The 25,651-nt window shown below is 38.7% G+C and overlaps 1 protein-coding gene across 1 annotated transcript in view; it reads right to left on the reverse strand.

The window, feature by feature from the left end:
• Positions 1 to 3,983: 3,983 nt before the first annotated feature.
• Positions 3,984 to 25,651, reverse strand: part of LOC119414192 (probable cation-transporting ATPase 13A3) — a 46,664-nt gene continuing 24,996 nt past the window's right edge. The window contains exons 14-31 of the mRNA XM_037681292.1: positions 23,405 to 23,529; positions 22,935 to 23,085; positions 22,635 to 22,754; positions 18,861 to 19,011; positions 18,629 to 18,749; positions 15,920 to 16,044; positions 15,665 to 15,828; positions 13,850 to 13,948; positions 13,682 to 13,761; positions 13,562 to 13,604; positions 13,060 to 13,169; positions 12,744 to 12,840; positions 10,249 to 10,321; positions 9,969 to 10,146; positions 8,412 to 8,593; positions 7,228 to 7,316; positions 6,933 to 7,013; positions 3,984 to 4,814 (exon numbers count right to left, since the gene is read on the reverse strand). Of these exons, the coding sequence (XP_037537220.1) occupies positions 4,632 to 4,814; positions 6,933 to 7,013; positions 7,228 to 7,316; positions 8,412 to 8,593; positions 9,969 to 10,146; positions 10,249 to 10,321; positions 12,744 to 12,840; positions 13,060 to 13,169; positions 13,562 to 13,604; positions 13,682 to 13,761; positions 13,850 to 13,948; positions 15,665 to 15,828; positions 15,920 to 16,044; positions 18,629 to 18,749; positions 18,861 to 19,011; positions 22,635 to 22,754; positions 22,935 to 23,085; positions 23,405 to 23,529 (2,172 nt within the window). The 3' untranslated portion in view covers positions 3,984 to 4,631. The remainder of the gene's footprint in view (positions 4,815 to 6,932; positions 7,014 to 7,227; positions 7,317 to 8,411; positions 8,594 to 9,968; positions 10,147 to 10,248; positions 10,322 to 12,743; positions 12,841 to 13,059; positions 13,170 to 13,561; positions 13,605 to 13,681; positions 13,762 to 13,849; positions 13,949 to 15,664; positions 15,829 to 15,919; positions 16,045 to 18,628; positions 18,750 to 18,860; positions 19,012 to 22,634; positions 22,755 to 22,934; positions 23,086 to 23,404; positions 23,530 to 25,651) is intronic.

Consider the following 25,651-nt stretch of genomic DNA (forward strand, 5'->3'; position numbering starts at 1 on the left):
ATTAAACAAAAGGTAGACTGAGACACACCTTTACTATAATTTGGAGTAAACAAATAATTGTTTTGAAATATTAATCTAGTTAAATTCTTGTTAAAGTCCTCCTGTGCATGCTCCCGCGCCATCAATTTTTGGCACAACACCGGTCCACATTTCCAGGTTGTCAGTGGTGACGTGTAACAAACGCAACGCGTCAGCGGTGACGCATAATAGATGTGACGTATACAGCGAAGCGACATATTTATGGATTTTTCCACTTTTTTAGACATATTTGGACTGATGCGACTTATAGGGCGGAGCGACGGGTACGGCAGAAAATACAATAGATATTCATTTGCACTCTCAGGGGCAAAAATATTATATTCCTGCTAAAAAGTGACCACAAACTGCACTGAAAGTGCTACAAATACTGCTGCTCTCAATTATGCTAGCAGTGACAGTGGAGTAAATTAATCAGAAATGGCAAACGTTATGAAATTTTACAGCCTTTTTAAGATAATTTTGGTCTTGGCTGAGTTTAAGCTAGCCATCATTCCTTTAGTCAGGATTAAATCCTTTAAACTGGGGATAATCAAAGAGTTATCCTCAACAGGTAAGATATTGACTATTCATGACTTTTCCACAGAACCCATTTTAAAATAGCTGAATTATCCTTTTAAAAAGTGATGCATTCAAATCGGTTTATCTCTTCCACAGGAAGAACCTTAACTACAAAAGAAAAATGAAGCCAATAAGTTTTTTTTTTTTCCTTTCTCAAAAATTCATCAGTGCAGGTCAAGTAAATAAACTTAACAAGCACAAGCCTCTTGTTTCTTTAAACTGTGATTTAAAAAAAAGTTCCTCTCATAGCGTCAACACCTGTCATTAGGCGCTAAAAACTGTTGCATGATGGTCAGTGTTGTAATAAAAACAGCAACATATTGCTTTAGAATTAAGTTTTAAAACAGGTTCACAATAAAAATAAAAAAAACACATTAAACTAAAATCAGAGTCTTCTGTAGTAGTTGGATTTTGTTTGCCACTGTTAATAAAGTGGAATGTTATAAGAAAATACAGCCTGTCTTGTTTCAGATGAACAGCTCTGCAGACCAATATGAAGCTACTATCTGACACTACCACTCCCAATGGTGACCCCTGCAGGAGGGAGCAGCCAAAATAAATCTGACACTAGTTAGCTTAGCATAAAGTCTGCTAACAACTAGGGATGCACCGATCCACTATTTTTACTTCCGATCCGATATCCCGATACCTAACTCTGAGTATCGGCCGATACCGATCCAGTTCCGATATCATGATCATCATTGATTTTATATGAGGCTGTAATAATCTCCTCTCAAGCACAATTTGTACAAATACATGCATGCATGTCCAAAAAGGCAACTTGAGGTAAGTTTTATTAATGTTGGATAAGTTTTAAAGTTAGAATTAACACAAAACATGTTTTTTTAATTCCTAGCTTTAAAGTGGATATTAAAGTGATTAATTTAAGTGATTGTTTAAAGTTGTTTTATATTTTTTTTAATAAGGGGCAGATATAAGAATTTTTTTCTTCTTTCTGCACTCTTTTCATTCAATATTTTCTTTTTGATGATTTAAAAAAAAATTGTTTCATTTAAATGAATGAACAAATTAATAAAATAAAATGTTAAATGGCTTCAAACATCTGCTACGTTCATGGCATAAACCAACAGACAAGTTCCTGTTTTTAGTTATTTACATCACTTTATAATGTAGCTGTTTATGTTTTTAATATATATAATTTTCAAATAATGTTTTTTATGATTGTTTACTGTTGTACTGATAAATATCTCCTGGAGGGTAAACTATATCTTGACTGTAAGTATCAAGCTGAGAAATCCTTCGTTTTCTACAACTGATAGTGGTTGGTCATTAATTATGATGAAGTTTAACAACTTCTCTGTAAAACATTTGAGCTCCGTGGTTTCAGCGATGTCTTCTTGTTCAATCCGAAGCAGGCAGCCTGTTTTGGTGCAGCCGCGCTCAGTCTGTCCCTCCTCGGAGACGGGCAGACTGGGCGGGGCAGATTGGATGTGGCTGGCCGAGGTCGAGTCGCCTCTTTCCGCTTTGACCAAAGAGTAGCGCCCCGCTGAAGCCACGGAGCTCGAATGTCCATCGTAAAACTAACTTTAAATTAACTTTAACGTGGTTTAATGTGGCGCTATGGCTCTGCAGACATTGCATGTTGCTGCATTGCTTTGTGGTGTTTAGTGTAAAATACTTCCACACAGCGGACATGTTTAGATGAAAAGTTTGTTAGCTGTTAGCCACAGTGCTGCTAACTCAGTCCTCACGTTGTAGCTGGCTGCAAACTATGAACTGGATTTCCTGAATGTGAGGCGGGTCTTATTACTCTGGGTTCATGAGACACGCCGCCGTTCAGGAAATCCATTCCATAGTTTGAAGCCAACTTGCATCATGGATCGGAAATATCGGCAGGAGGATCGGAAAATCCGATACGTAAATTATGCTGGTATCGGAGGCCGATACGGATGCTGGATCGGCCCCATCCCTACTAACAACCATGATAATTTAGACTGTTGAAATCAGATTATTATTATATATTCTGTGTTAATAACTGAATTTTCCATAAATTCATTATCTTTACTTGCTTCTTCCTTTCTTTGTCACAGGGGTCACTGGTGCCCATGTCCAGCCATTACTGTGTGAGAGGTGGGGGACACACTGGACAGGTCTCCAGTCCATCACAGGGACACATAGAGACAAACAAGACAAACAACCATTCAGTCTCTCACTCTCACCTATGGAAAATTTAGAGTTACCAATCAGCCTAACATGCGTGTTTTGGTCTGTGGGAGGAAACCAGAGTACCTGGAGAACACCCACGCATGCACGGAGAGAACATGCAAACTCAGACCCAGAATGTTTGGTCCCAGACTGTGACGGCATCAATCAGGAACCTGCTAGGCAGCACCTGGGGTACAACAACCTCAAAACAAGAGTCAATAGCAGAATAAGCCATTTGGCATTGCAGAGAAAATTTTTCATGGGCACAATCTACGTATATACTCTATGCTGCTCATATATTTTATCCTGACAAGTATGGTAACATTTAGGGGAAATCCTACGGTATAAATTTTAATTACCAAGAAGTAGGGATGCACGATATTATCGGTCAATATTAGTGATAAAGTTCAGTATCGGACATGCCATTAAAATAACTCACCAATATAAAAGACACAGTTTTTGCCTGCAGCGGCAGCACAACGCGATGACGTCACACACGCCTACCTGATCTCACGGTGGAGAGGAAAATTCAAAATGTCGGTGGTGTGGAAGTTTTATTTTTCGTTGGTGAGGATGCCGGATTCCGAAGATTTTTGGAATACCCTGATGCATGCGCAATAATCCAGGTAGAAAAATCTAAAACAGTTAAGTCTGGTCCTCTGGACATGCAAAAATGTGAATGTCCACAGGACCAGACTTAACTTTTTTAGATTTATGGACTGCGTTGAGCCTCGCTACATCGTCCCCAGTCTGAGATATTTTTCCAACCATACGTTACCCGAGTTACAAGCCGTCATTCCCGACGTCATTGAGAAGCTAATAGCCGATAGCACTTGGGTGAGTTTTACCACAGACATGGTCGTGTTAGCCCCGTTAGCATGATTAGTTACGGCACAATGGCTAGGCAAAAACCTTGAGCTTAAAAAGTCTGTCCATGCAGGAGTGCAGAGGATCCCTCACTGCAGCTAGGAACCTGGAACAAGCCTCCACAAGTGAGACAGCATCACAGGTGACTAATGCTAATAAATAACATTTAACACTTTTCATTTAATATAAGTTAAAGTGCTTTGCATATCATATGGTTGTTACTGAATATATGTCACCAGCTCTTACAGCTGTTACACAATTTTTGTAGCAACTGAGCCTAAATAAGAGACAAAAGAAAGTATATCAAATATCGGCATTGTAATCGGCCAAATAAGTTTTAACATGTCGGCCAAAAATCCAATATCGTGCATCCCTACCAAGAAGTATTGTTATAACAAAATTTTCAACCAAACACAGAAGTCCTTTTGGTGTCATATGAAACAGATTAAAAATTAACTATTCATAAGTTTTCCACAGAACACCACTTCCATGTGTGCTGGAATAGGTTTAACGTTGATGTTTTTTGATTCCTAATGTCTTCCCACATTGTTTATTGGGCACGGGGGGAACTGCAGGACAGTTATTAGCCGTTTTCTCTTCGTCCTCAGTCATGGGTTTGTAATGTTTCAGAATGTGGTTTAACATTGTCTTTGTAAATACACATGAACATCTCTTTAAAAAGTGACCTTGAAGGCAGCATATTGAGCCATGTCAGCTGTTGGTCCCTGCTTTAAAAAAACTAAAGGCTGATGAAGCCTTCCTATTTTACAGGATGAGTGCAGAAACTCTTTTTTTGCAATCTGGTTCAAGTTTCAGCAGTTAGAAATAAAACTCAAGGTTTAAAAGAAGATGAGGTGAATCCAAGTGAAGGAGGACTAAACATGAGGAGTTCACAGTGCTGGTTAATTAGTCCTGATTGAGTCCTTCTTGCTGGAGTCCAGCAGCTTGTAGCTCATTCTGAACACCAGGCTGGTTTAAACATCAAGCCGAGTCTGTCTGAATCAGAGGGAAGCAGAGATGCAGAGCAGTGGGTCACTGGCGTATGTAACCGAGGAGGGTTTGGGGGGCCAGTCGGCAGCATCCTGCAGCTCCAGAGCGAGCTGCTTGTAGAGCACCCTCGGGGGCTTGTTCCTCTGACAGAATAACCGAGAGAGGAAAGTCGCCCCCCAGCGGTCGTTGGCCTCCTGTGAACGCATCAAACATGACAACTAAAGGAACAGTATTCAGCTTTGTGTGTAAATGCTCATTTAGGATTCACAGCACTCTTTCCCTGTTTTATTTTTCTGTAATGCTTCTTTGCTATCTAACTACTTTTGCATATTTTTAGCCATTTAAATTTAAGAAACTTTGAACTTTTTTTTAATATTTCCCCTTAGAAATTAGATCTTTTTATTTCCTTTAAATACACAGTTTTCTTTAAATTATGCTTCAGCAAACTTTTGTCTTCTTGTGCTTCTTTTAGTTATTAAGCTATCATTTTGCTACTTTAAGCTAGCTTTTTAATTTATCCAGATTTGCGTTATTTTCTGCTACTTTTAACATTTGGCTACAAACTTTTACTTTTAGCTTTTAGATACTTTCAGTTTCTAGCTAGCATTTTGATACATTTGGTTAGCCATTTGCAACATTCAGCTTTTAGGCACACTTTGCAACACATTTGCTATTTTTAGCTATCCTTTTGCTACTTTTAGCTTCTACTTACCATTTTGTCATTTGTAGCTTTTAGATAGCCGTTGGAATATTTTAGCTCTCCTTTTGTTACTTTAGCTTTTCGTTATTTTTTTAAACTTTAGCTAGACTATTGAGAATTTTAGCTTGTAGTTATCCAATTGCTGCTTTTAGTTTTCGCTGGTTTGAGCTAGTATTTGCCACTTTTAGCTTCTAAGTTCTAGCTATTATTTTGTTACTTTTAATTAGCCTTTTACTACTTTTGCCTTTAACTAGCTTTTTTTTACTTTTAGCTAGCCCTTGCTATTTTTAGTTAACTTCTTTTTTTCCCCTAGTGTTTCACTACCTTTACCTTCTAGCTAACACTTTGGTACTTTTAGCGTTTTGCTGGTGTTTTGATTCTTTTAGCTAATGTTCCTATTTTACTTGTATCAACTCAGTTTCAGCTTTAAGCACATTTCAAGATTCTCCCATAAAAATTTTTTTGCTGCTTCTTCCAAACAGCAGGACAGTCAATAAAAAAAATCTGACTTTCATAAAGTGACTGTGTCTCCAAAGTAAAGTGTGATGATCGTTACAAACAAAGAGTCTAATTATTTAAAATGAAAGAGAGACAATGGGGTATTAAAGATGACGATGCAAACAGAAATTAAATAAAACCCAGCTAATGTTTTGTAATGCTTCAAGAACTAAAGACTTCTCATTATTACCAAGTACACCTGCAGCCTTCCATGGCAGAGTTTAAAATAAACCATCTTAGGATGAGAAGGGGTAACTATTTTGATTAAACATTAAAAATAACTTTATGCTTAATCTCAAGCAAGATCACAGAGTATGTGTTGGGAAAGATTCAGCAACAACTGAAAACACATTTAAGCATAAAATCTGAAATACTCACTAAGTTATAGCCATGTTTGTGTTTTCAAGGTTAGTGGGCTGTGACGGCCATCTTGAATTACGTTGGTACCAAAAGTTTATGAGTAGCAGATTTATATTCAATTAATATTTTCCTAAAGTTTTATTAAAATAAATAAAGTGGTTCAAAAGATATTTTGCTAACAGACAGCCACACAAGCACACATATTAAAGTCACCTGTTTGTTGTGGTTGAATCGGATTCTTCAAGCTTTAGGAAAAACAAGATTTTGTCCAGCGAGCTTTTACAACTACGAGAAGGTATTGATGGAAAAAATGATGCAAGAATAAAAAGAAAGAAACAAACACCCTGACATACACATAATAAAATGAAAAGGGAAGTAAGAGAGTCTTAAAGTCTTTAAAGAACAATGTGCCACAAAGTGAGATTAGGTTAAACGGAAGGAAGAAAAGTTGTTTCTGACCTGCGGTGCGCGGGCAGAGGAGGACTCTCCGGGGCCCGCTGCCCCTTGATTGAAAGCAAGCCTCCACAGGATGATGTCTAGGATCAAAATCTACAGGAGATTTCACCAGCTGATCATCAAGACTGACTTTCAGACCCAGAAACACACACCATTTAACACCAAGAGAAGAAGAGTCACTGATTTCATTGTTTAAGAAGCAGCTGTGGACTGATTTGGTGAGGGGGCGGGGAGGAGCAGATTACAGGCTTGAATCTACAGGATGAGAGACAGAAGGTGAGATGTCAGGAAAACGTACCTCCAGTAGGAAAGACACGACCGCATTCGCCGCAACGATGATGACCAGAGTCACACGCCAGTCATGAGGAACGCACACAATCTGAGGGGGGTCAGGGGAGGCATGGTGAAACTTTGCACAACAGTTTTTGTTCCTCTTATTCAAGTAAATGTCACTAATCCAGGGGATTATTCACCTGCGTGGTCTTATAAATCACAAAAATAGGAGTAAAAGGACTGCATCAACGTCCCAGCAAATAATCACCAGGATTACTGGCATCCAGAGAGAGGGAAAAGCAGAAAAAGGACAGTTTTACCTCGAGGAATCGATCGATGGCGGGGACAGGATACAGCATGATGAAGAGGAGGAAAGAATACAGTCCAACACAGGACAGCATGAACGGCCCTTATGGAGAAAAATACAATAAAATTAAATGATTGCACATGAAAGGAACCATTTGAACATGTCTAAGTAGGGCCCTCTAAAAAACAAGTTATAAACAATATCTTACTGGTATCTTTTTTTAACGACCTCAGTTTGGACAACAGTTTAGGTCTGATGGGAATGATGAGCTAACGGCTAGTCCCAATGCAGCTAGAACTAATGTGGATTGTTGTCATTTTAAAACAACTCCAATTTTCTAAATTTCACTGCAGTTCATTCAAACACTACTTTACAACCTTTTACGCTGAAGCCACTTTCTTATGACTTTTGATTTTTATTTTTATACATAATTCTGTGTTTTTATTAAAAGCAAACAGCAGCAGCAGATAGCTGGAACAATTCTGCTGCAGCCCGGGGTTAACCTTTGGTAGAAGTTTCACAACATTTCTGCTGAAGTAACCATGAAGTGAGGAAATTTATGGTGTTGTAAAGGTTTATAAAATAAAGTTTGCATGAATCACTATTAAATCTTTGACATCTAAGTTGTTGTGAAAGGGAAAAGGATTTTCTTCTGAGCTCATTAATATGGTAAAACTTTGAACTCCAAAATGTCAAAGGTTCAAGCAGAGACTTTTGTTCTTTTTACATTATATGGTTATGTTGGAAATTTATCATGGAATTCCTGCTGGATGTGCTACAGCTACCTGCTGCTGCCACTCCTTGCACGTTCAAAAGACATAGAAATATATGAATAACTATGTATTTCATAACTGAAGGTTTACAAAAAAGGTTGGTTCACGTCCTCGGGATGGGTTCTTTGTTGAAAATTTTCATCTTTTTAGATTTATCTACCTGGATTATTGAGCACCAGGACATTTACAAAACAGTGTTCGCATGAACTGCTATAAAATTGTAAAGGAGGCGTTTTAAAACGACGGCAATCCACTTTTGTGTTAGCTGCTTTCAGACCAGCCATTAGCTCTTCAGCCCTGTTGAACTTAAAAAAAACTTTCTCCAAATTGATGTCATCCAAAAACTAGAACATATAAGATACTATTTATAACTTGTATGCAGAAATTACTGAGACGACACACTGCGTCTCTGGAGAAGCCTCACAGTTTTTGTAGCTCGGCTGCCTGAAGGGCTTCCCTTTGGAGAAAACGATGGCCACCATCAGATACTGGAAGGAGGAGACGTAGAAGAGGGAGGTGTTCTCGTAGTTCCTGATGTTTTTATGGTCGGGGGAAGTCGTCACGTTCAGGCTGCGATAGAACCCGGGTCTGGAGCCATTGCAGGCACTGCAGGAGAGCATGAAGGAAATGTTACGACATTTCTAACCGTTTCCATCTGCAGCCTGTTTTGAACTCATGTTTGTGGGTTGACTTTTTTTTTTTTTTTTTTTTTTAAGATGACAGAAGAATGGAATTTAATTGCTATTAAATTATCTTTACAGGGACTTGTAGCCCGAGTGTTCACAGGTTTCACAGATCCCGTTTCCTCTCACTCATCACAACCATGTTTGTTACTACGGTACAACTTTTAGGACAGTTCTTAAATAACGCCTGCAGACAGACAAGCTTCAGCGTGTGGACAAGGCATGTTTATCTCTTGCTTCTGTTTCAGTTTATCACTGCACACCTGGAACTGGAATTTACTTGAAATAATAAAGTTTATATTTGTGAAAACAGCTATATTACTATGGAGACTTCTGTGTTGTGCTGTTCACAGTTTGAAATCAGCTCTCACTCCTTTATATTTTCTTCAGAGCAGCCAAAATGTCTTTAAATCTTTAAAGTGGTTTCAATCAGTGGTTCTTTAGGCTTTCTGAATGTCTTATAAGTTCTTTTGGACTTTGGCTGCTTGCCAGTCATTTTCATTTTGTTTGTTAGGACACCTTCACTCAATCAGGCATAAAAAGGCTCTACAACCGAAGTGACTAACCAGAGTTGTGTCGACCCATAACAGATAACTACACAAACATCCAGTTTCAAATTGGATCTTTGAGCACAGTGTTACCAGTAGACTGTCACAACAAAACAATGTGTCCTACTTTGTTGTTGAATTTATAAAATATTACAACGATAACACAGTTTGACAAACAGAAAATATAAGGTTTTGACTGCACCAAGGGGATTCCCAGAGTTTTTAGCTGAAAACTCATCATGTAGAGGCTGGTCGGCTGAAGGATGATGAATCTTTCAGGTTCTGTACTGGGTCTTTTTATAAGATTTCTTAGGTGCATCACTTTCTGATACTGTTCTGTTGTAAATAAACTTCAGTCCTAATATTTCTTCTTTTGACCTCCACTTGTTCAGATCCCTCACTCTTTTTAGGACACACTGAACGCCATCCCATCATGGTCAGGTATAAGAACTGCACTGAAAATAAAGAGACAAAGCAGCTGAAGTTAAAAAAAAAAAAAGCTGAAGATGCAGAAAATAAAAATAAAAAGCTAAAGATTGCTTCAAAGGTGTAGATTAAAGTCTGGCTTCTGAATGTTCTTTCTTTGTGTTGTGATACATTGTTAATGTGAGCGTTCTCGCCACCTAGTGGCCCAGTATGAGTATGTCAACCTTTCATTAGACCGTGTGGAGAGAACCAAATATAAACAGAGAATAAAATATCTGGAGTAGTGTAGATGAGGCTTCAGAAGCTACAACAGATGGGACTCACTCAGACTGAGGCGTCCACGTCTCGTACCAGCTCTGCTTTTGTACCAAGAAAAAAGCCAGGACCTGGAAAGCCAGGCAGGTGAGGATCTGGGTCAGAACTGAGAAGAGCAGCGGGCCAGAGATCAGACTAGATGGGGGGCGACGCCACACCAGTTCCTTCCATGCTGGATTCAGACTCACTGACGACAGACACAAATAAAGCTGTGAGCAAACCACCTTCCTGTTCTGTCTTCAGACCAAGGCTTGCTGAAAACTGCTGTGCTGCTCGTCGTGTTGCTCACTTGTAAAGGCGATGATGAGAATTATGACGAGGTCGATGAAGAGAAACTGGAAGTCTCCCAAGTTACTGAGAATCTGAATTAAGAGAAAAGTTCAATATATTTTAAAAAATCAAACAAAACTAAGTTGCACTGGTAAATTCCCAGTCAATGCACATCTCATGGTATCTCTGAGCAGGACACCTAATCCCAAATTGCTCCCCGGGTGCTTTCATAGCTGCCCACTGCTCCACCTGGATGTATCCCAGGTGCGATGGGCTAAATGCAGAGAACCAATTTCATCTTTGTATGGGAACATACAATGATGACAACACATAGCACTTTATTATTTATTATTAAATTAAATAAATAAAAACTAAAGGCAGAGTGTAACACAAATCTAAAAGTGCACAATGTTCTTCCTTTCAAATACAGCACAACCTTTCTTTGAGTCTCATTTAGACTTCTTACAATACATTATGACACCTGAGCAATCAGAAACAGGCCAGTTAGATTAAAGTTTCTTCAAGGAGTCTCATATCTCAACTCCTTCACACGGCATCAAAATTAGGCAAAGAAAAAAATCAATAGAAGTTGTTGCAGTTGTGGAAGAAGTTTGTGTTTTTGAGGGATTTAATCCACGTGTACTGAGAAATAAAGAAGACAACAGTGCTGTCTCGTCTTGTTGCTGAATTTCCTCTGCAGTACTTGAGTTTAAGAAGCGCTACGAGCTAGATCTGCTCTCTTGTGTTTCAAGTATTGCACTAACTGAGCCAAAGAGAAGTTATTTTGAAACACAAACAAGAAGGAAACAAGCAAAATGCAAACACTAAAATACTAATGTAGTGCCTACAATAAGGAATGGCTTCTCCCACTGTCTTAAAAAACAAATTCATAAATTATTTTCTATTTTTACCACATAATCAGACGGCTACTCAAGAGTTGGGCTTCAAATGTCTAAAGAGTTATCCACACCAAAATATTTTCAGTAACTATTCAAAACTTTTTCATTGTTTGAGTCTTGCATCCATGTGTAGACAGGGTTTTGAGAAAACCCTACAACTCAAACCTGACCTCCTACTCCTGTGTTTACATTTTGCACTCTGTGTGCAAGTTTTATGTGCACGTTCCACGCGGTCGTTCCAGATTTTGTTGTATTTTTGTGGCAGCGTTACAGCACCACATTCAGACCCAGAATGATTACAACAGCGTTTTGGGATTATCTCCTCTGTTTTAGTGTGGATGAAGACATTTCTTAAAACTCTGCAGTGTTTGCAAGAATAATTTTTAGTTGGAAAATTTGTTCTTGTTTAAACAAAACCTAAGTTTGAACCACATCAGATAGGCTAAACAAAGCTGGACCTTTGATGTCTTTAAGCTACATTTAAAAGACAAAATAAGACAAACAGATTCCAACATTTTTGATTGTAGTAAATTTAAATTAAATCAGGCTGGGTAAACTCAGTCCAGCTTCAAGCATCCTTTATTTGGAGCTAAATCTGAAACACACAAGTTGGGCTCAACACAACTCAACTTTCAGGGTTTTTATTTAGAACTCCAACGGAACGGCTAATCAAAGCTCAACGTTGAAATATTTTCTTGTTTACTTAAACTATAAATTGGACATGTCAGATAAGCCCAATTTTTAATAACCTGTTCTGATCTAAATAAAAGCAACGACTGGCTAACCTAACACAGACATGTTTTTTGCTTTTATTGGGGACTGAGCCATCTATTATTATCCACCTGAAAAGGATCTTGCTCTTCTATCATCTTTAATGTAGCCTGAACCACAAAGTGTACCCCCACAAATAAATCAAAACGACCGGCTCGGCAATGTGATGTGTGCCATTACGTTTATTGTCGTTTAGAGTTACCACGGCAACGTAATTTGCTAACAAAGACGCCATTGTCTCATTGAAACAAACTATAAATCCACCATTTTTAGCAATATTAAGCTAAGATTTGGTGTGGTGGTAGCTGAGAGCAATGCCCCACAAGTACTGAAATCAAATAAAAAATTCAAGATGGCCACCAAAGCTAAATTTAAATGGCTTTAACTCAAGAGATTTTTACACATGCAGAGCTGAAATTTGGTGTGGTTGCTGAGAACGTTCCCAATCACATACTGAATCCAAATTAAAAATCCAAGATGGCCACCATAGCTTAAGAAAAAAAAAATACTAAGTCATAAATTTTTTGCCACAATGAGCTGAAATTTGGTAAGTTGGTAGCTGAGAGTGAACCCAAGCACATAGTACTGTCAAATCTAAATTTAAAATGGCCACGACATGGCACTCCCCATCAAAAAGTTCTCCAGGAACATTCTAGTTGTTGTTTTGTACTCCATGATCTTTGTAAACACGAACGCTGTGGAGCTCTGAAGCTTTCTGAAATTAGCACAGTTCTATCTTTATATCCCAGTTTGACATTTTATTAGCTGTGACTCAAACTACGTGTTTTTTTTCTGGCAACACAAAGATAAAAAACAAGGAAGAATAAAGATGCACAGTTCTTACCCAGTAGAGCAGGATGACACTGATGTACTGGATGATGCTGTAGAGAGCCATGAACTTAAAAACGCAGAAAGATGTGATGAGAGCAGCTCGGCCCTCCCTTTGGAAAGAAAAGAAAGAAAATATCATATTAGTCAAACGGTTCTTTTATTCATATTTTGAGCCAAAGATCTCTCTGGGCCACAGCTGCAGGAGTTTGTTCAAACTTTAAAGAAAAATCCAGATAAAAAAGAGAAGCTGTGGCTGTAAAATCTATGCAATGACTGTTCTGCCCAACGTGTCTGGTTTTGTCGTGCTTGGAACAGAAACATGTCTCCACCTGATGAGGTTGGGGACGCAGGAAATGTTGGAGGTGGACGAGGTGAATGGGGAAGCTACTGATGCCTCCAGCTCTGACAGAGAAATCCCACTGTGAGCTCTCTTCAGGGCCTGAGTGACAGAGACAAAGACAGAAGATAGTTCTTTAGGCTTAATGTTGCAGGTTTTTTTTATGGGTGATGTGCAAATCTTCCTTTCTAGATACAGATGTTGAGCTCCTGCTTGTCTTGGCCAGGGTACTTTATAACCGAGATCTTAAACCTCAAGGATGTTTCCTGGTTAGATAAGATTTTGTAATGTCAATTTCTTCTTTTAACTCATGTTGGGCTTACAGTTCTGTTTTCTTCTACCCACAGACATCGCCTCCACTTACCTGTTATTTATTTGTGACCTAACTTGTGTGACAGATCAGATATTAAAAAATGTTAAAACTGATTTGTTACATTTATATGACAAACTGAGTCGAGAAAAACAACATCAGTTTGTGCAATATCCATACTTACTCCACAGTCATTGGCACCATCGCCACACATCCCAACGATGTAGCTGGAAGGTAAAGAGACAGATGAACATTGAATAGCAAAGTTTAGAAAACAAAAATGAAACTAAAGAAAGAAGCTCACTCAACACCCTGCAGGATTTCCACCAGCTGAGTCTTCTGGTCTGGAGCCATGCGAGCAAACACAGTGGCTCTTAGTGTGAGCTGCAGCACCCCCATGTGGACAGAAAACTGAACTGTATCACAGCAGTTTGGATGCTGACATGCGATAAGATGGACATTATGTTTGTACCTTCTGAAGGAGGTGAGGAAAGTGTTCTGTGATGACAGCAAAGCCTCTGCCGCTCACAGCGAAGTGATGCGCCCCCTCCTCCATGGGTATCTCTGCACTCTGTAGGAGAAACAACGCAGAAACAACAAAACAACTGATAGCGTCACCTTTTAAAAGGAAGAGTCAGCTCAAATTATGCAAACATATGTTTATTTGCTCTTGCCGAGGTCGGACGCTTTTCCCCCTCCTCTCCCTCTCCGCTTTGCTGCTCTGTCTGTCTGTGAAACTGCTTTTGAGCCTCTCTTGCATATCTTCCGAACAATAATTATGAACTTGATTAGATCACAATTGACAACATTTCTTCGAAGAGAAGACAGGCTTTTGATGAGCCGATTTGCCCTGTTGGCACGCACACAGCTGGATATCTCGTCGACTTGGAAAACTTGATGATGTGTCTATCTCTGCTGCCATTTGTGGATTTTAAGGACACATTTATAATTGGATTTATGATAACTGGTTCCTGCTTTTTGGATTTGGCTGGTCGCTGGTTTATCTACAAACAAGGAAGTCGTCAGCAGCAAATTTGGACCCGATCATGCTGCTTGCCTTATGATGGCTTGGTTCGTGTCTCAAGTACCCAGACTCAAATGCTTTTGGCAGAATGGATCAGATCTTGGGGATTTTACTCAGGCACATTCTTTTGGTGTGGCCACGTAATTTGGACATTTCGGAACCCGAGTGGACCAACACAGACTCAAGGTAGACATCATTAAGTTTTGCCTGTCCCCAAAACAACTGTGTTTATCTGAATTTGGCTTCCCTGGCTGGCCTTGAAGGCCACCTTATCCGAATTCACCTGGAGAACATGTAATCTGACGCTCTGTTGACTCATGTTAACTGAGTTCAGATTTTTAACTTTGCTCCCAAAGCTGCAGTAAATTATGTCAGTCATTTGTGTAGAAATACAAACTTGTCTGTGTGTTGAGGGTCTTAGCTTGCACCGGCATAAATGACTTCATGAAAATATTTAGGCTAAACTGAGGCTGTCGCTTCTAGACTTTAAATCTCTCTTTAATCCGACTTATTATTTATGAAAACTGTGAAAGCTTAAAAGAACTGAACGTCTATTTGTTTTAGACTTTTAATTTATCCTGATGTTTGTATCTGCGTAGTTGTTTCATCTCTACTTCTTATTTTTAGTTCAACAAGTACTTTGTGATGTCTGTTTCTGTGATATATTTAATATAATTTCTTTAAAGGGATGTTCAGGGATTTTTGAAGTACAGTTTTTTGGACAAGTCAAGAAGAATTAAAATCGTTCCTGCTGTAGATAGCTCTTTGAACGTCCTCAGTTTGGAGAAATAAAGTTTAATTCAGAGAGACTGATGAGCTAACAGCTAGCCTGAAAGGCATCAAAGTAGATTGCTGCTGCCTTAAAACGGCTCAAATTGTATTTTGTAGCAGTTCGTGCATACACTATTTCAATGGTTATTTGTGAACACAGAGGCAGTGGTAGATAGCTGTAGCAGCTTTGGTTCAGCCTGGATCACTTCAAAAAGAAATTTTGAATTATTTATGCCAAAATTCAGTTTAGTTTATTTCTATAGCGCCAAGTCACAACAGAAGTCATCTCAGGGCACTGAACAGAAACATTCATATATAAAAATAATAATTTAACATTATTTATCTGAGGAGCAGACTGCTTTGAGTTTAACTTCTTCGCAGACTCTCATCTTGAGCAAGCATGAAGGTGACAGTGGAAAGGAAAAACTCCCTCACCCTAACCCTGAAATCACCTTTCTGTTGTGGTGGCACTTGGCCCATTTTAGAGCTCACCTGATTGTCCTTGACAGTCTGAGCAGGGATGTCGGTGTAACACCACGTGATGCTGGCAGGGTAGGAGTCTTTGGGGGGCACAGCATCAGCAATAATGACCTTCTCGTGAGGACGAACCATCCCGCAGTCTCGAGCCACAGAAATGGCTGTCAGCATGTTGTCTCCTGGTCGAGGATGTCAGGGAGAAACAAGGAGTGGGTACAAAACAGAAACTGATCATTAAAGTCATGAACGAGTAAACATCTCTGTGGTTACCTGTGACCATTAAAGTACGAATGTTGGCTTGTTGTAGTTCACATAAAACACCGGCAGTCTCTGGTTTGATTTTGTTCTGCATGATGATCAAACCCAGGAAGTCCATGTTGGTCTCGATCAGATCCCTTTGCAACAAACACAAAGCATGAACTTCATAAAACTTCACTGTCACTTAAAAGCAAATAAAAAATTTTTTTTTTAAAAACTCGTGTCACTTTTTAAATCCAAATTTCACAAAATCAGTAAACAGGAATATTTAGATTTTAAAAAATTGGGACAGTACATAGAAAATATGAACGCAGAAAATTCAGATTTTTAGTCCTGCAAACCATTAAAAAAATTAAAAAGAAATAATAAACTTCACTAGTTTTAAATTTTACTATTCCTTCCAAGATGAGTAAAACAAAGGTGATGTGAACCAGGATCATATTTGTATATCAAAGAGATAAAGGTTTAGTTTTAACACAATGCCATTTTATCAAGTTCTGATTTTGATTTCGACTCAGCCTATGTGTGAAACAACTCAGAATGTTTATATGCAGTTACAATGCTGCTTTGTTGACTTTATTTAACAGAGTTTAGTCAACAGGCACCTTCAAAAATGCTGCTTTTTTAAAGTTCACAGATAAAGCTGACAAAGAGAAGTTGTACAAAAAACTTGTTGCTGACAAACACAGAAGGAAATGTCCGAGTGAGTGAGGACAAAGACTTAGCAACACTGAAATAGATGTACACTTCAATAGCTAACCACAGTGCAGTTTACAGTGAGGCAAATATGTGTGCCGCCATCTTGCTAGGTGCTTTACGGGAGCGCACAGATATTGTTAGAGTAGCAGCAGACCATAAATACTGTATATGTTTGACATTAAGTGAAATAATCCCTTTTTTATTCAGGTTGACAGCTGACTGCATGCTCCAGTGCATGCAATAAAATGATGTAGGAACACGGACGCTGACACATTTTTGATTCTCTGCAGGTGTATAATTTAAGTTTGGCTTTTTATTTCTTAAATATGAGGAGGACTCATAGACAGAGCATTTTATTTGAACGTAAGCAACAACCAAGCGTCTTTTTTTCCAAGTTCAAAATGTTTTTGTTACATACAGATAAAAAAAAAAAGAAAACCCTGACAAAAACATGTCATTTTAGATGTCAAAGGGATTTTGCGGCTCCGGTTTTTTTTTCTGTTGGAGACGGTCCATATGGCTCTTTGAGCATTTAAAGTTGCCGACCCCTGATTTAGACTATACTGCTACAATTACTGGAAAATAATGTACTGAAGGTTGGCAAATACTAGTGCTTTTAAATTAGACAAACAGATAAATGTAGTTATGAAGTTTTTTTCCCCCCAATTAAGACTCATTGCTAAGGTGATATCTCCCACCTTGAAAAAGTGATTCATGTTTTTATTACCTCTTGTTTGGACTATTTTAGTCAGTTTTTAGCCAGTTTCTCAGATTAGATGTCCCCAAATCCAAACTGAAGTCCAGAGGTGATCAGGTGTTTTCAGCCACTGCTCTAAAATTGTGGAAAAAACTGCTGAGACTTTTCAATCTTTGCTCAAGACTCATCTTTATTCCTTGGCATTTGATCCATGCAGAGTCTGAGAACCAGTTAGAGATGATGCTTCTTATACCTTGCTGTTGTGTTTTGCATTTTATTTTTAACTTTCTTGTGCTTCAACATAGTACAGTCAGGTCATCTGGACGATTTATTTTTATTTTTTGTACATGTTTCATCCTTCATCCAAAGGACTTCACCAGCAACCATCTTATCACCATCAAACTGGTTGGCTCGCTACGTGAGTGTGCTGCTTGTAGGACTGAGTTTATTTGTGGGTCCTCGGACTGATGAAGTTCTTTGGATGAAGGACAAAACGTTTCAACAAAATGAAACGGTCCAGACTGAACTTTGTTGGATTTTTTAACCTGGATTATTGACCATGAACTTTGATGTTTCTTGTGCTTCCTTGATGGCACATGATCTCTGTATTTTCTTGTTCTTAGTGCAGCTTTACATTTGTATTTGACTAAACTGTAAAACACATTTGGTCAAACGTTGTTGTATTTATTGCATGTGCTATATAAATAAATTAGGGAATAAACATTAGGGAACTGAAAAACATCAATATTTGTTGTTTTCATTCCTCCCTTCCTCTTTGCCTTTGCAACATTACAGAATGTGGATTTACACTAAATTCAAACTGACTGTTGTAATCTTTATGTAATTTGGCCTTTTCATGTCAAAATGTTGTGATTTGAGCTGGATATTACTCCTGTGCTGCTTATTGTTGCACACATGTATTATTTTAGTTAACATTTTACCACATTTATGACAACAGTAAATCAACAACTTTTGAACTGTGTGAAAAACTTATGTAACCTAGATTGACGTGCAGATTAAACTACACACCTCTCACAATAGAGTCGCTACGGTCTTTCTTTACCTGGCTCACAGAGAGATGTTTTGGTCATATGCATGAAAACAACAGGGACTCTGTTGCTTCAGTCTAGTAGCTTGGTGGTTAGTTCTGACTGCACTGTTGTGCGTTTTGATTGTATACCTTTTTACTTATTGGAAACATAAAAAATTGATATTTCAATTCAACTTTAATATCAACAAACATGCATCAGACAAAGACGATTTTAAAAAGAGGAAGGAGCAGCTGAATGTTCTGTGACGCATATTATCGGACATTAGAGCCGTACCTGCTGAGGTTCTGGACTTTGTGCCATGAAAGTTTGGACTCTAGCTGTCGATGCGCCAGAGCTATGACCCTGAAGCCCTTCCTCGTGTAGCTCTCCAAAGTCTCTGTGAAACTCTGTGGGACTGAAGGGAAGGACAGAGCCATGCCAGGCCGGCCTGAGGACATGCACTGCAGAAGGAGCACCTGAGAAGTGTCTGCACCAAAACCAATGTGTAGAAGAAGAAATGTCTGACCTTTGTGAGGTTTGCAAAGGCTGGCCACAACCTCCGGGGCCCCCTTCAGGAAGGCTTCCATGTGTTTCTCCCCCAACCTCCTAACTACCACACTCATCCTCTGCAGCGCTGAAGAGAAGGGAAACTGACGCACGATACCAATCTCACAGGACTGTGGAGCAAAAGTCCCATGTTACAAAGGCTTAACATGTTAGGGTTGGGGTTAGCAGCAGTTGGAGCAGCGTTTTTTGTGACAAGGAGCATTCAGACATATATTTAGTACTAAATAGAAAAACGACTTGAAACTCTGCTTGGTCAGTTTGAGTCAAACAGCTTTTTCGTAGACTAACAAAAACGTTCTGCCATTGTTCTCCTGGAAAGTTTTCTTTCGGGCTAAATTTGCTTGAATATAGGTGAGTACATCTTCTGTGATGGAAATGTGAAAGTGCAACACTTGTGATTATTTTTACAACTGAGAGCTAGGCGTTCAGCTGGGAAGTAATATTGAAAAAACCCTAGTAAATGCTAACGTGGAAGACACAGAGTAACAGTGCATTTACAACACCTTATTATTGGTTAATCATTCCAGTAACACAGTGACAAGAAAGACTTCTCTTTTAATCCATCAAGCACAACATCGGACTTATGGTGTCGTTTCTTGTACAGTTACTAACAACAACCTAAACATAAAAGCAACCCATCACTAAACAGCGAAACCAACAGGGACAAAACCATCTGAACACAAAACCTGAAAAAGCCCACCCATTTCTGTCCCAAGATTACCCAGAAGGACATGCGGCTCACAGTGTCTTACCTTCAAGTACAACATGTAATTTTAATAATTCACACTGAAGTTTAATAGTAACTTACAGAACTTTTTCATTCAAGCTTTATTTATACAGGTTAGTCCCATTGAGTCTCGGGGACTCATTTACAAGAGAGAGCTGATTTTAACAAATGATGACAACAATGGACAACAACGACAACAATAGACAATCATAAAAGAGGCATGAACATTTTTTTTTACAAATGAAAATAAAATGGTGATTAAAAGGATAATTAAAAGGAAAAGTAGTGGAAAAAAAAAACCCAGCTAGATTATAAGGCGGTGTAGAAAACTAAAACCAGGAACATGTCTGCATTGGTTTTTGCCATGAAATTATCAGATTCTTAAAGCCACTTAGAGAGGTCAAGGTCGAGAGCTACAGATCTTTTTGTAAGACATTCCAGGAAACAGGAGCGGAGTAGGAGAAGGTCCTTTTACCAAGTTCAGTTCTCAATGAGGGAACACTGCATATAATAATGTCCTGAGAGCGCACGCTGTAGCTGCACTCACGCAGAGACATGTAGAAGGAGATGTATGAAGGCAGCAGACCAAGAAGTGATTTAAAGATGAAAATATACCAGTGAGAGAGTCTGCGTGAAGTTAACGATGTCCAGTTAACCAGTGAATACAGGGTGCAATGACGGGTACGATAATCACAGCCAGTTATGAATCTTAGTGCACCATGATAGACAGCATCCAACATCTGCAGAGTGCTCGTTGGAGCGTTCATGTAAATAATATCACCATAATCAATTGAGGGAAGGAAAGTCACAGTTACAAGGCGTTTCCTAACATTCAGAGTTAGACAGGATCTGGTTCTGAAAAAGAAACCCAGTTTAACTTTCAGTCTCTTTACTAGGTTTTCCACATGGAGCTTAAAAGAGAGATGCGAGTCGACCAAGATACCCAAATATTTGTAGGAATCGACAAACTCAATGGGGACACCATTTGAGGATAAAATCAGAGGAAGAACTGCTGGGACCAACTTCCTGTTTGAAAAAAGCATTCCTTTGGTTTTGTCAGCATTTAGGACAAGTTTGAGGCGAAACAAATCAGACTGGATGATGTTGAATGCAGAATGCAAAAGCTAGAAAGCCTTAGCAACAGTTTTAGCTCGACAATAAACAACTGTGTCATCAGTGTAGAAATGTAAGGATGCATCAGGGATGTTTTTACCTACATTACATATGTAGATTGTAAAAAGGGTGGGTCCTAAGACTGAGCCTTGTGGTGCATCATTGTTAACTGTTAAATAACTACAGGAAATACCATTATGTTGAACACATTGCCTCTGGTTTGAAGGTAGTTACAGAATCAACTAATGGTGTGATCTGAGAAACCAATTTCTGAGAGCTTATGACACAAGATGTTATGATCCACAGTGTCAAAAGTTTTAGACGGGTCTAAGAAAAGTGCAGCACAATAATACTTAGCATCCAGTGCTTCAACAATGTCATTAAAAACTTTCATTGAAGAAGCTGTTGTGCTGTGTTGTTTCCTGAAACCAGATTGATGGAGAGGTAAGATGTTAAATGAGTCCACATACTTTTTGATTTGAGAGTTTACTTACTGTTAACTGTTAACTTACGGTTTCTATTAAAACTGTAGTATTAAAAATTATCAATGTAAACCTAAATTTCATACCTAACCTTGTGTGGATTTTTGAATTTACATGTTGTAATTAACTGCATCACAAACCTTCATGAGGTCAAAAAAAAAACGTCTGCAAGACGTTCCCACAAACTCAGAGCACCGTGTTTTGGTCTCACTCATGAGAATTCTGATTGATTAGTTTTTCTGTAAATTATTAAACAAACGCATCCTGGAGAGACGTTCACTGAGTTACACCTTCTCCAATGATAGTGAAGTCCTGACCAATGAGAGCTCCTTATGTTTCTGTCTGGAGACAAATATTTAAAGCTATCTGATTGGATAACTATATTTTCATGTTTGATATAAAATAAATATTAAACTTTAAATGTAACACTTCACATGTGTTGAATTCTTAGGCCTTCACTGAAGGCCCTTCGGGTTGGGTTGGGTCCCCTCCCTCCCTCACGGACGGACGGACGGAAGGACGGACGCTGGTAAAAGTTGGTAAAAGGAAAACGATCTTCTGAATCATGTAGTAATCAGTGGTTAAAACATACAGAGTCATTAAACTGTTCATCAGACTTGAATCTCCAATTTGAAATTTCTCCAACTCTGTTCCTCAGTTACACAAAATATTGGATGTAGGACTTTGTATCTGGATGTTGGTCTCATTGTAAAGAGAGATTAAATTAGCAAGGAAAGCTTTTAAAATTAAAAAAAAAAATGCATCCGTCTATGGTTTATTCTCAGTTGTTTTATTTTATTATCATAAAATTTTATTAATTAATAAAATCAGTCACCAGTGAAAGGCAGCCATTTTCCACAGCAGCTTTTGGTGCAACTAAATGTTCATCCTGACTGTTGATAATATTTTAGTGTATTAATATTGTGCATATGTACAAAAATATAGTAAGTGCCTCTGCGCCATTAAAGCCTCACACCCCCTCTTTGCTCTAGGACCCCCTTTAGGAGGCAGGTCCCCCAGGTTAGGAATCCCTGCTGTAATACCTATAACAGATTGAGACTCAAACTCATGTAGAGATGATGTTTGGAACATTGGCTTATATAGAAACAGGTTAAAGTCCTCAATATTCCAGTGCCTGTACACACAATAATATCCCTATAACAACATTTTATTAATTTCTTATATAACTTACTAATTCTGACTGCAATGTTTTATAACTGAGGTGAAGTGGACTGAGCTGGATTTATATTGGAATGAATGTGAAAAAAAGAATTTGACTCAATGAGTTTTGTTGGAAGGAGACCCAGAAAGGAAGAAGTGGGTAAAGATAATGGATGGATGGATGGAGTCGTGTTGTGAATGGGGGCTATGTAAATAAAGTGAATAGAAGTGAATTGAACAATCACTTTACCTTGTCCTGGACTTGTTGGTTCTGATTTGCTTCAGGCGTGCTGTGCTTTGGAGGTCGAACGACTGTGGGCATTAACAGATTGTGGAGCGCAGTCTCTTCTTCCGTTGGCTCTTCTAATATCTAAACAAAAACAGTATCAAAGAGTGATACGAAGTGCTAAACCATCAGGGTAAATCCAACGACATAAAAAATTGATCTCTGCTGAATTTTGCTTAATAAGAGTGTATTGTTGCACAATCCATTAGTGCAAATGGTTTCATTAGAGGCAGAGAAAGCAAATCACTGCACTTCTCTGCTTACCCAGCCTGTAGCGCCAAACATCTTGAGGTCTAAAGGGTCTCCAGAGAGTTCCCCCTCTATCCTGGTCAGTGAGTGACAGGTTGCCATACAGGCCACAAACATGGTGTTCACCAGACTCTCGTTAGCTGCATCTAACTCTGGTGGAGAAAAACTGCAATGAAGATGAAAGATAAAAGAAAAAAAGAAACATTTGAAATAAGAAAATAAAAATTCTATGCACAAGCAGTAACAAGGGTTGTTCATATTTTACATATTGTAGATCATTTCCCACTGAATAGGTTTCTACCTTTTAAAGTCAGGTGTCGACTACAATTAACCTGATTCATGAAGTGCAATTTCAGTAGAGTGATTTTAAGTTAATAAAGTCCCTTCGTTCCTTTTAGGGGTCACCACAACAAATTATCTGCCTCCATCTCACCCAAACTCAGCGTATCCTTCGTCATACCAAGCCACAGAACGTCATCCTTAACCGTCTCTGTGGTCTCCCTGGTCCTGGGCCGGGATTTGAACCGGCAAACTTCTCGCTGAGGCAACAGCTCTCCAACTGCGCCACCATGCTGCCCTCTTCTTCCTTCCCAGCTCCATATTTACCATTCTATGTTTAATACGTCCCCCATCTCTCCTCTGAACATATCCAGTCCACCTCAGCCTCATCTCTCCGTCTCTAAACCTGAGCTCTCCCTCTGACATACTCATTTCTAAACTGTCCAGTTAGCTGCCAATGAAAATGTCTGCGACATCCAGCTCCTCCTCCTGTCTTTTTGTTAGTCACCATCTCCAAACCAAAACACAGCAGATCTCATTACCATGGTGTAAACCTACTTTTTGACTCTTGCATCTATAACAACAAAGTCCATGCTCAATAATCCAGGTATACAATCCAACATTTTTCAGTCAGGTCATCTGGACAGTTTCTTTTTTTTTTTGTGCTGAAACGTTTCATCTTCCATCCAGAAGGCTTCATCAGTCAAGCAAACGCACAACACAAAACTGATTCTTCCCCCAACAGCTTACTCCAAAGTGGAACAAACCAGTTATGTTGGTGCTAAGAAGGTCTCTTTGTCACGCCCCCTCCTCAATTGCCGGCCCTCTTCCTTGTTGACAGTCGTGTCAAACTGGTTGAAAACAATTTTTTATAGTAACCTGAGATTATAGTTGTTGTGAAGTGCTATGGCCGATACCAGATGTTTACACACTGTATTAAAACACACAACCATTTAGCTCACATTAAATCACACTAAACCTTTCCTCCGTTAGGTCAGTTAGGATACACAAAATGATTTATTTTTGTTAAATGTCATAATAATGAGTAATAATTTTATTTTTATTTACACAACTTTTATACTTTTGTTTAAGTGACCAAGTTTACAAACTTTTTCTTAGTAGTAACTTAATTTCCTTAGCTTTGCCTTTAAAGCGTATGACTTGGAACAAATGTTTGGGATTTTCTTCCTAAAGCTTCTTACAATAATTTCCTAGAAGTTTGTCTCATTCCTCCTGACAGAACTGGTGAAAATGAGTGAAATTTGTGGTCTTTTCAGCTCTGCCCAAAAATTTTCTAAGCGACTGAGACGCTTTGTCCTTAAGCTATCTTGAAACTAATCTGGTGATCTGCTTAGGGTCATTGTTCATTTGAAAAACCCATTTATGCTTCAAAGTTTTCACATAATGTTCCTTTCTCATGATGCCATCTGTTTTCTGTCCACTGGGTAGCAAAAGCTGGAAGTTATCGACAAAGGTGCACAGGCCGTCCATCACCATCACACACAGTATCTCAGATTTGATGCCTGCTGTAATGCAACATCACTCCTTGTATACAGTAGTCCCTCGTTCATCGTGGGGTTTAGGGGACCCCCCCCCCCACGCGTGCGATAAGTGAAAAACCGCAAAGTAGGGAAAGTAGTACAAATAGTAACAATATTTTCTGGCCCATAAATCGCTGTTTATTGCATAATTTACCTGCCCTGCGACTTATAGGCCGAAGCGACATATTTATGGATTTTTTTTCCCCATATTTATAAACAATTTTTTGGCTGAGATATGACCTTTCCATTCATTCTGACTGAAAAAAATAAAGCAGTGCCACTTTCAGCCACTTAATGGCAGCAGAGTAGTAATAGTGTATGGCATGCTGTTGTATCTTGTAATAGGTAAATGTGGCTATAATGACAATTTCAAAAAAGTTCAAGACAAAAACAACTGGACTTTATTTATTATACTTTATAATTTTTTGTTTTTTCTTCAACATTTTAGAATTTACAATGTCCTGGATGACAGAGAATATTCACCAGCTATTAATGACTCAATCGGCCTGCCATAGTTCCCCACCTTCATTCTGCTCTCTGATTGGAACCGTCAAAACAGCTGCACCACCCCGGTGAAATGCAGCTGATTTGACCATTAAAGTGCATTTATTAAGCAAATGTTGGACTGAGACACACATTTACTATAATTTTGAGCAAACAAAAAATTGTTTTAAGTGTTAATCTTGTTAAATTCTTGTTAAAGTCCTCCCATGCAAGTGGAGGACGACTGCTCTAACCATTCAGCCGCAGCCACCAGTCAAGAGCTCTACTGCAACTCTTTTATCTGATTTTGGTTCTTTAAGCTTTAAATTAAGACATATACAAAGCTTTAATATGCATTTGTCATAAACCAGTTTTGTTCAATAACATGTATATATATATATATATATATATATATATATACACACACAC

The sequence above is a fragment of the Nematolebias whitei genome, chromosome 9, assembly GCF_014905685.2.
Source record: "Nematolebias whitei isolate Nwh7 chromosome 9, NemWhi1, whole genome shotgun sequence".
Lineage (NCBI taxonomy): Eukaryota > Metazoa > Chordata > Actinopteri > Cyprinodontiformes > Rivulidae > Nematolebias > Nematolebias whitei.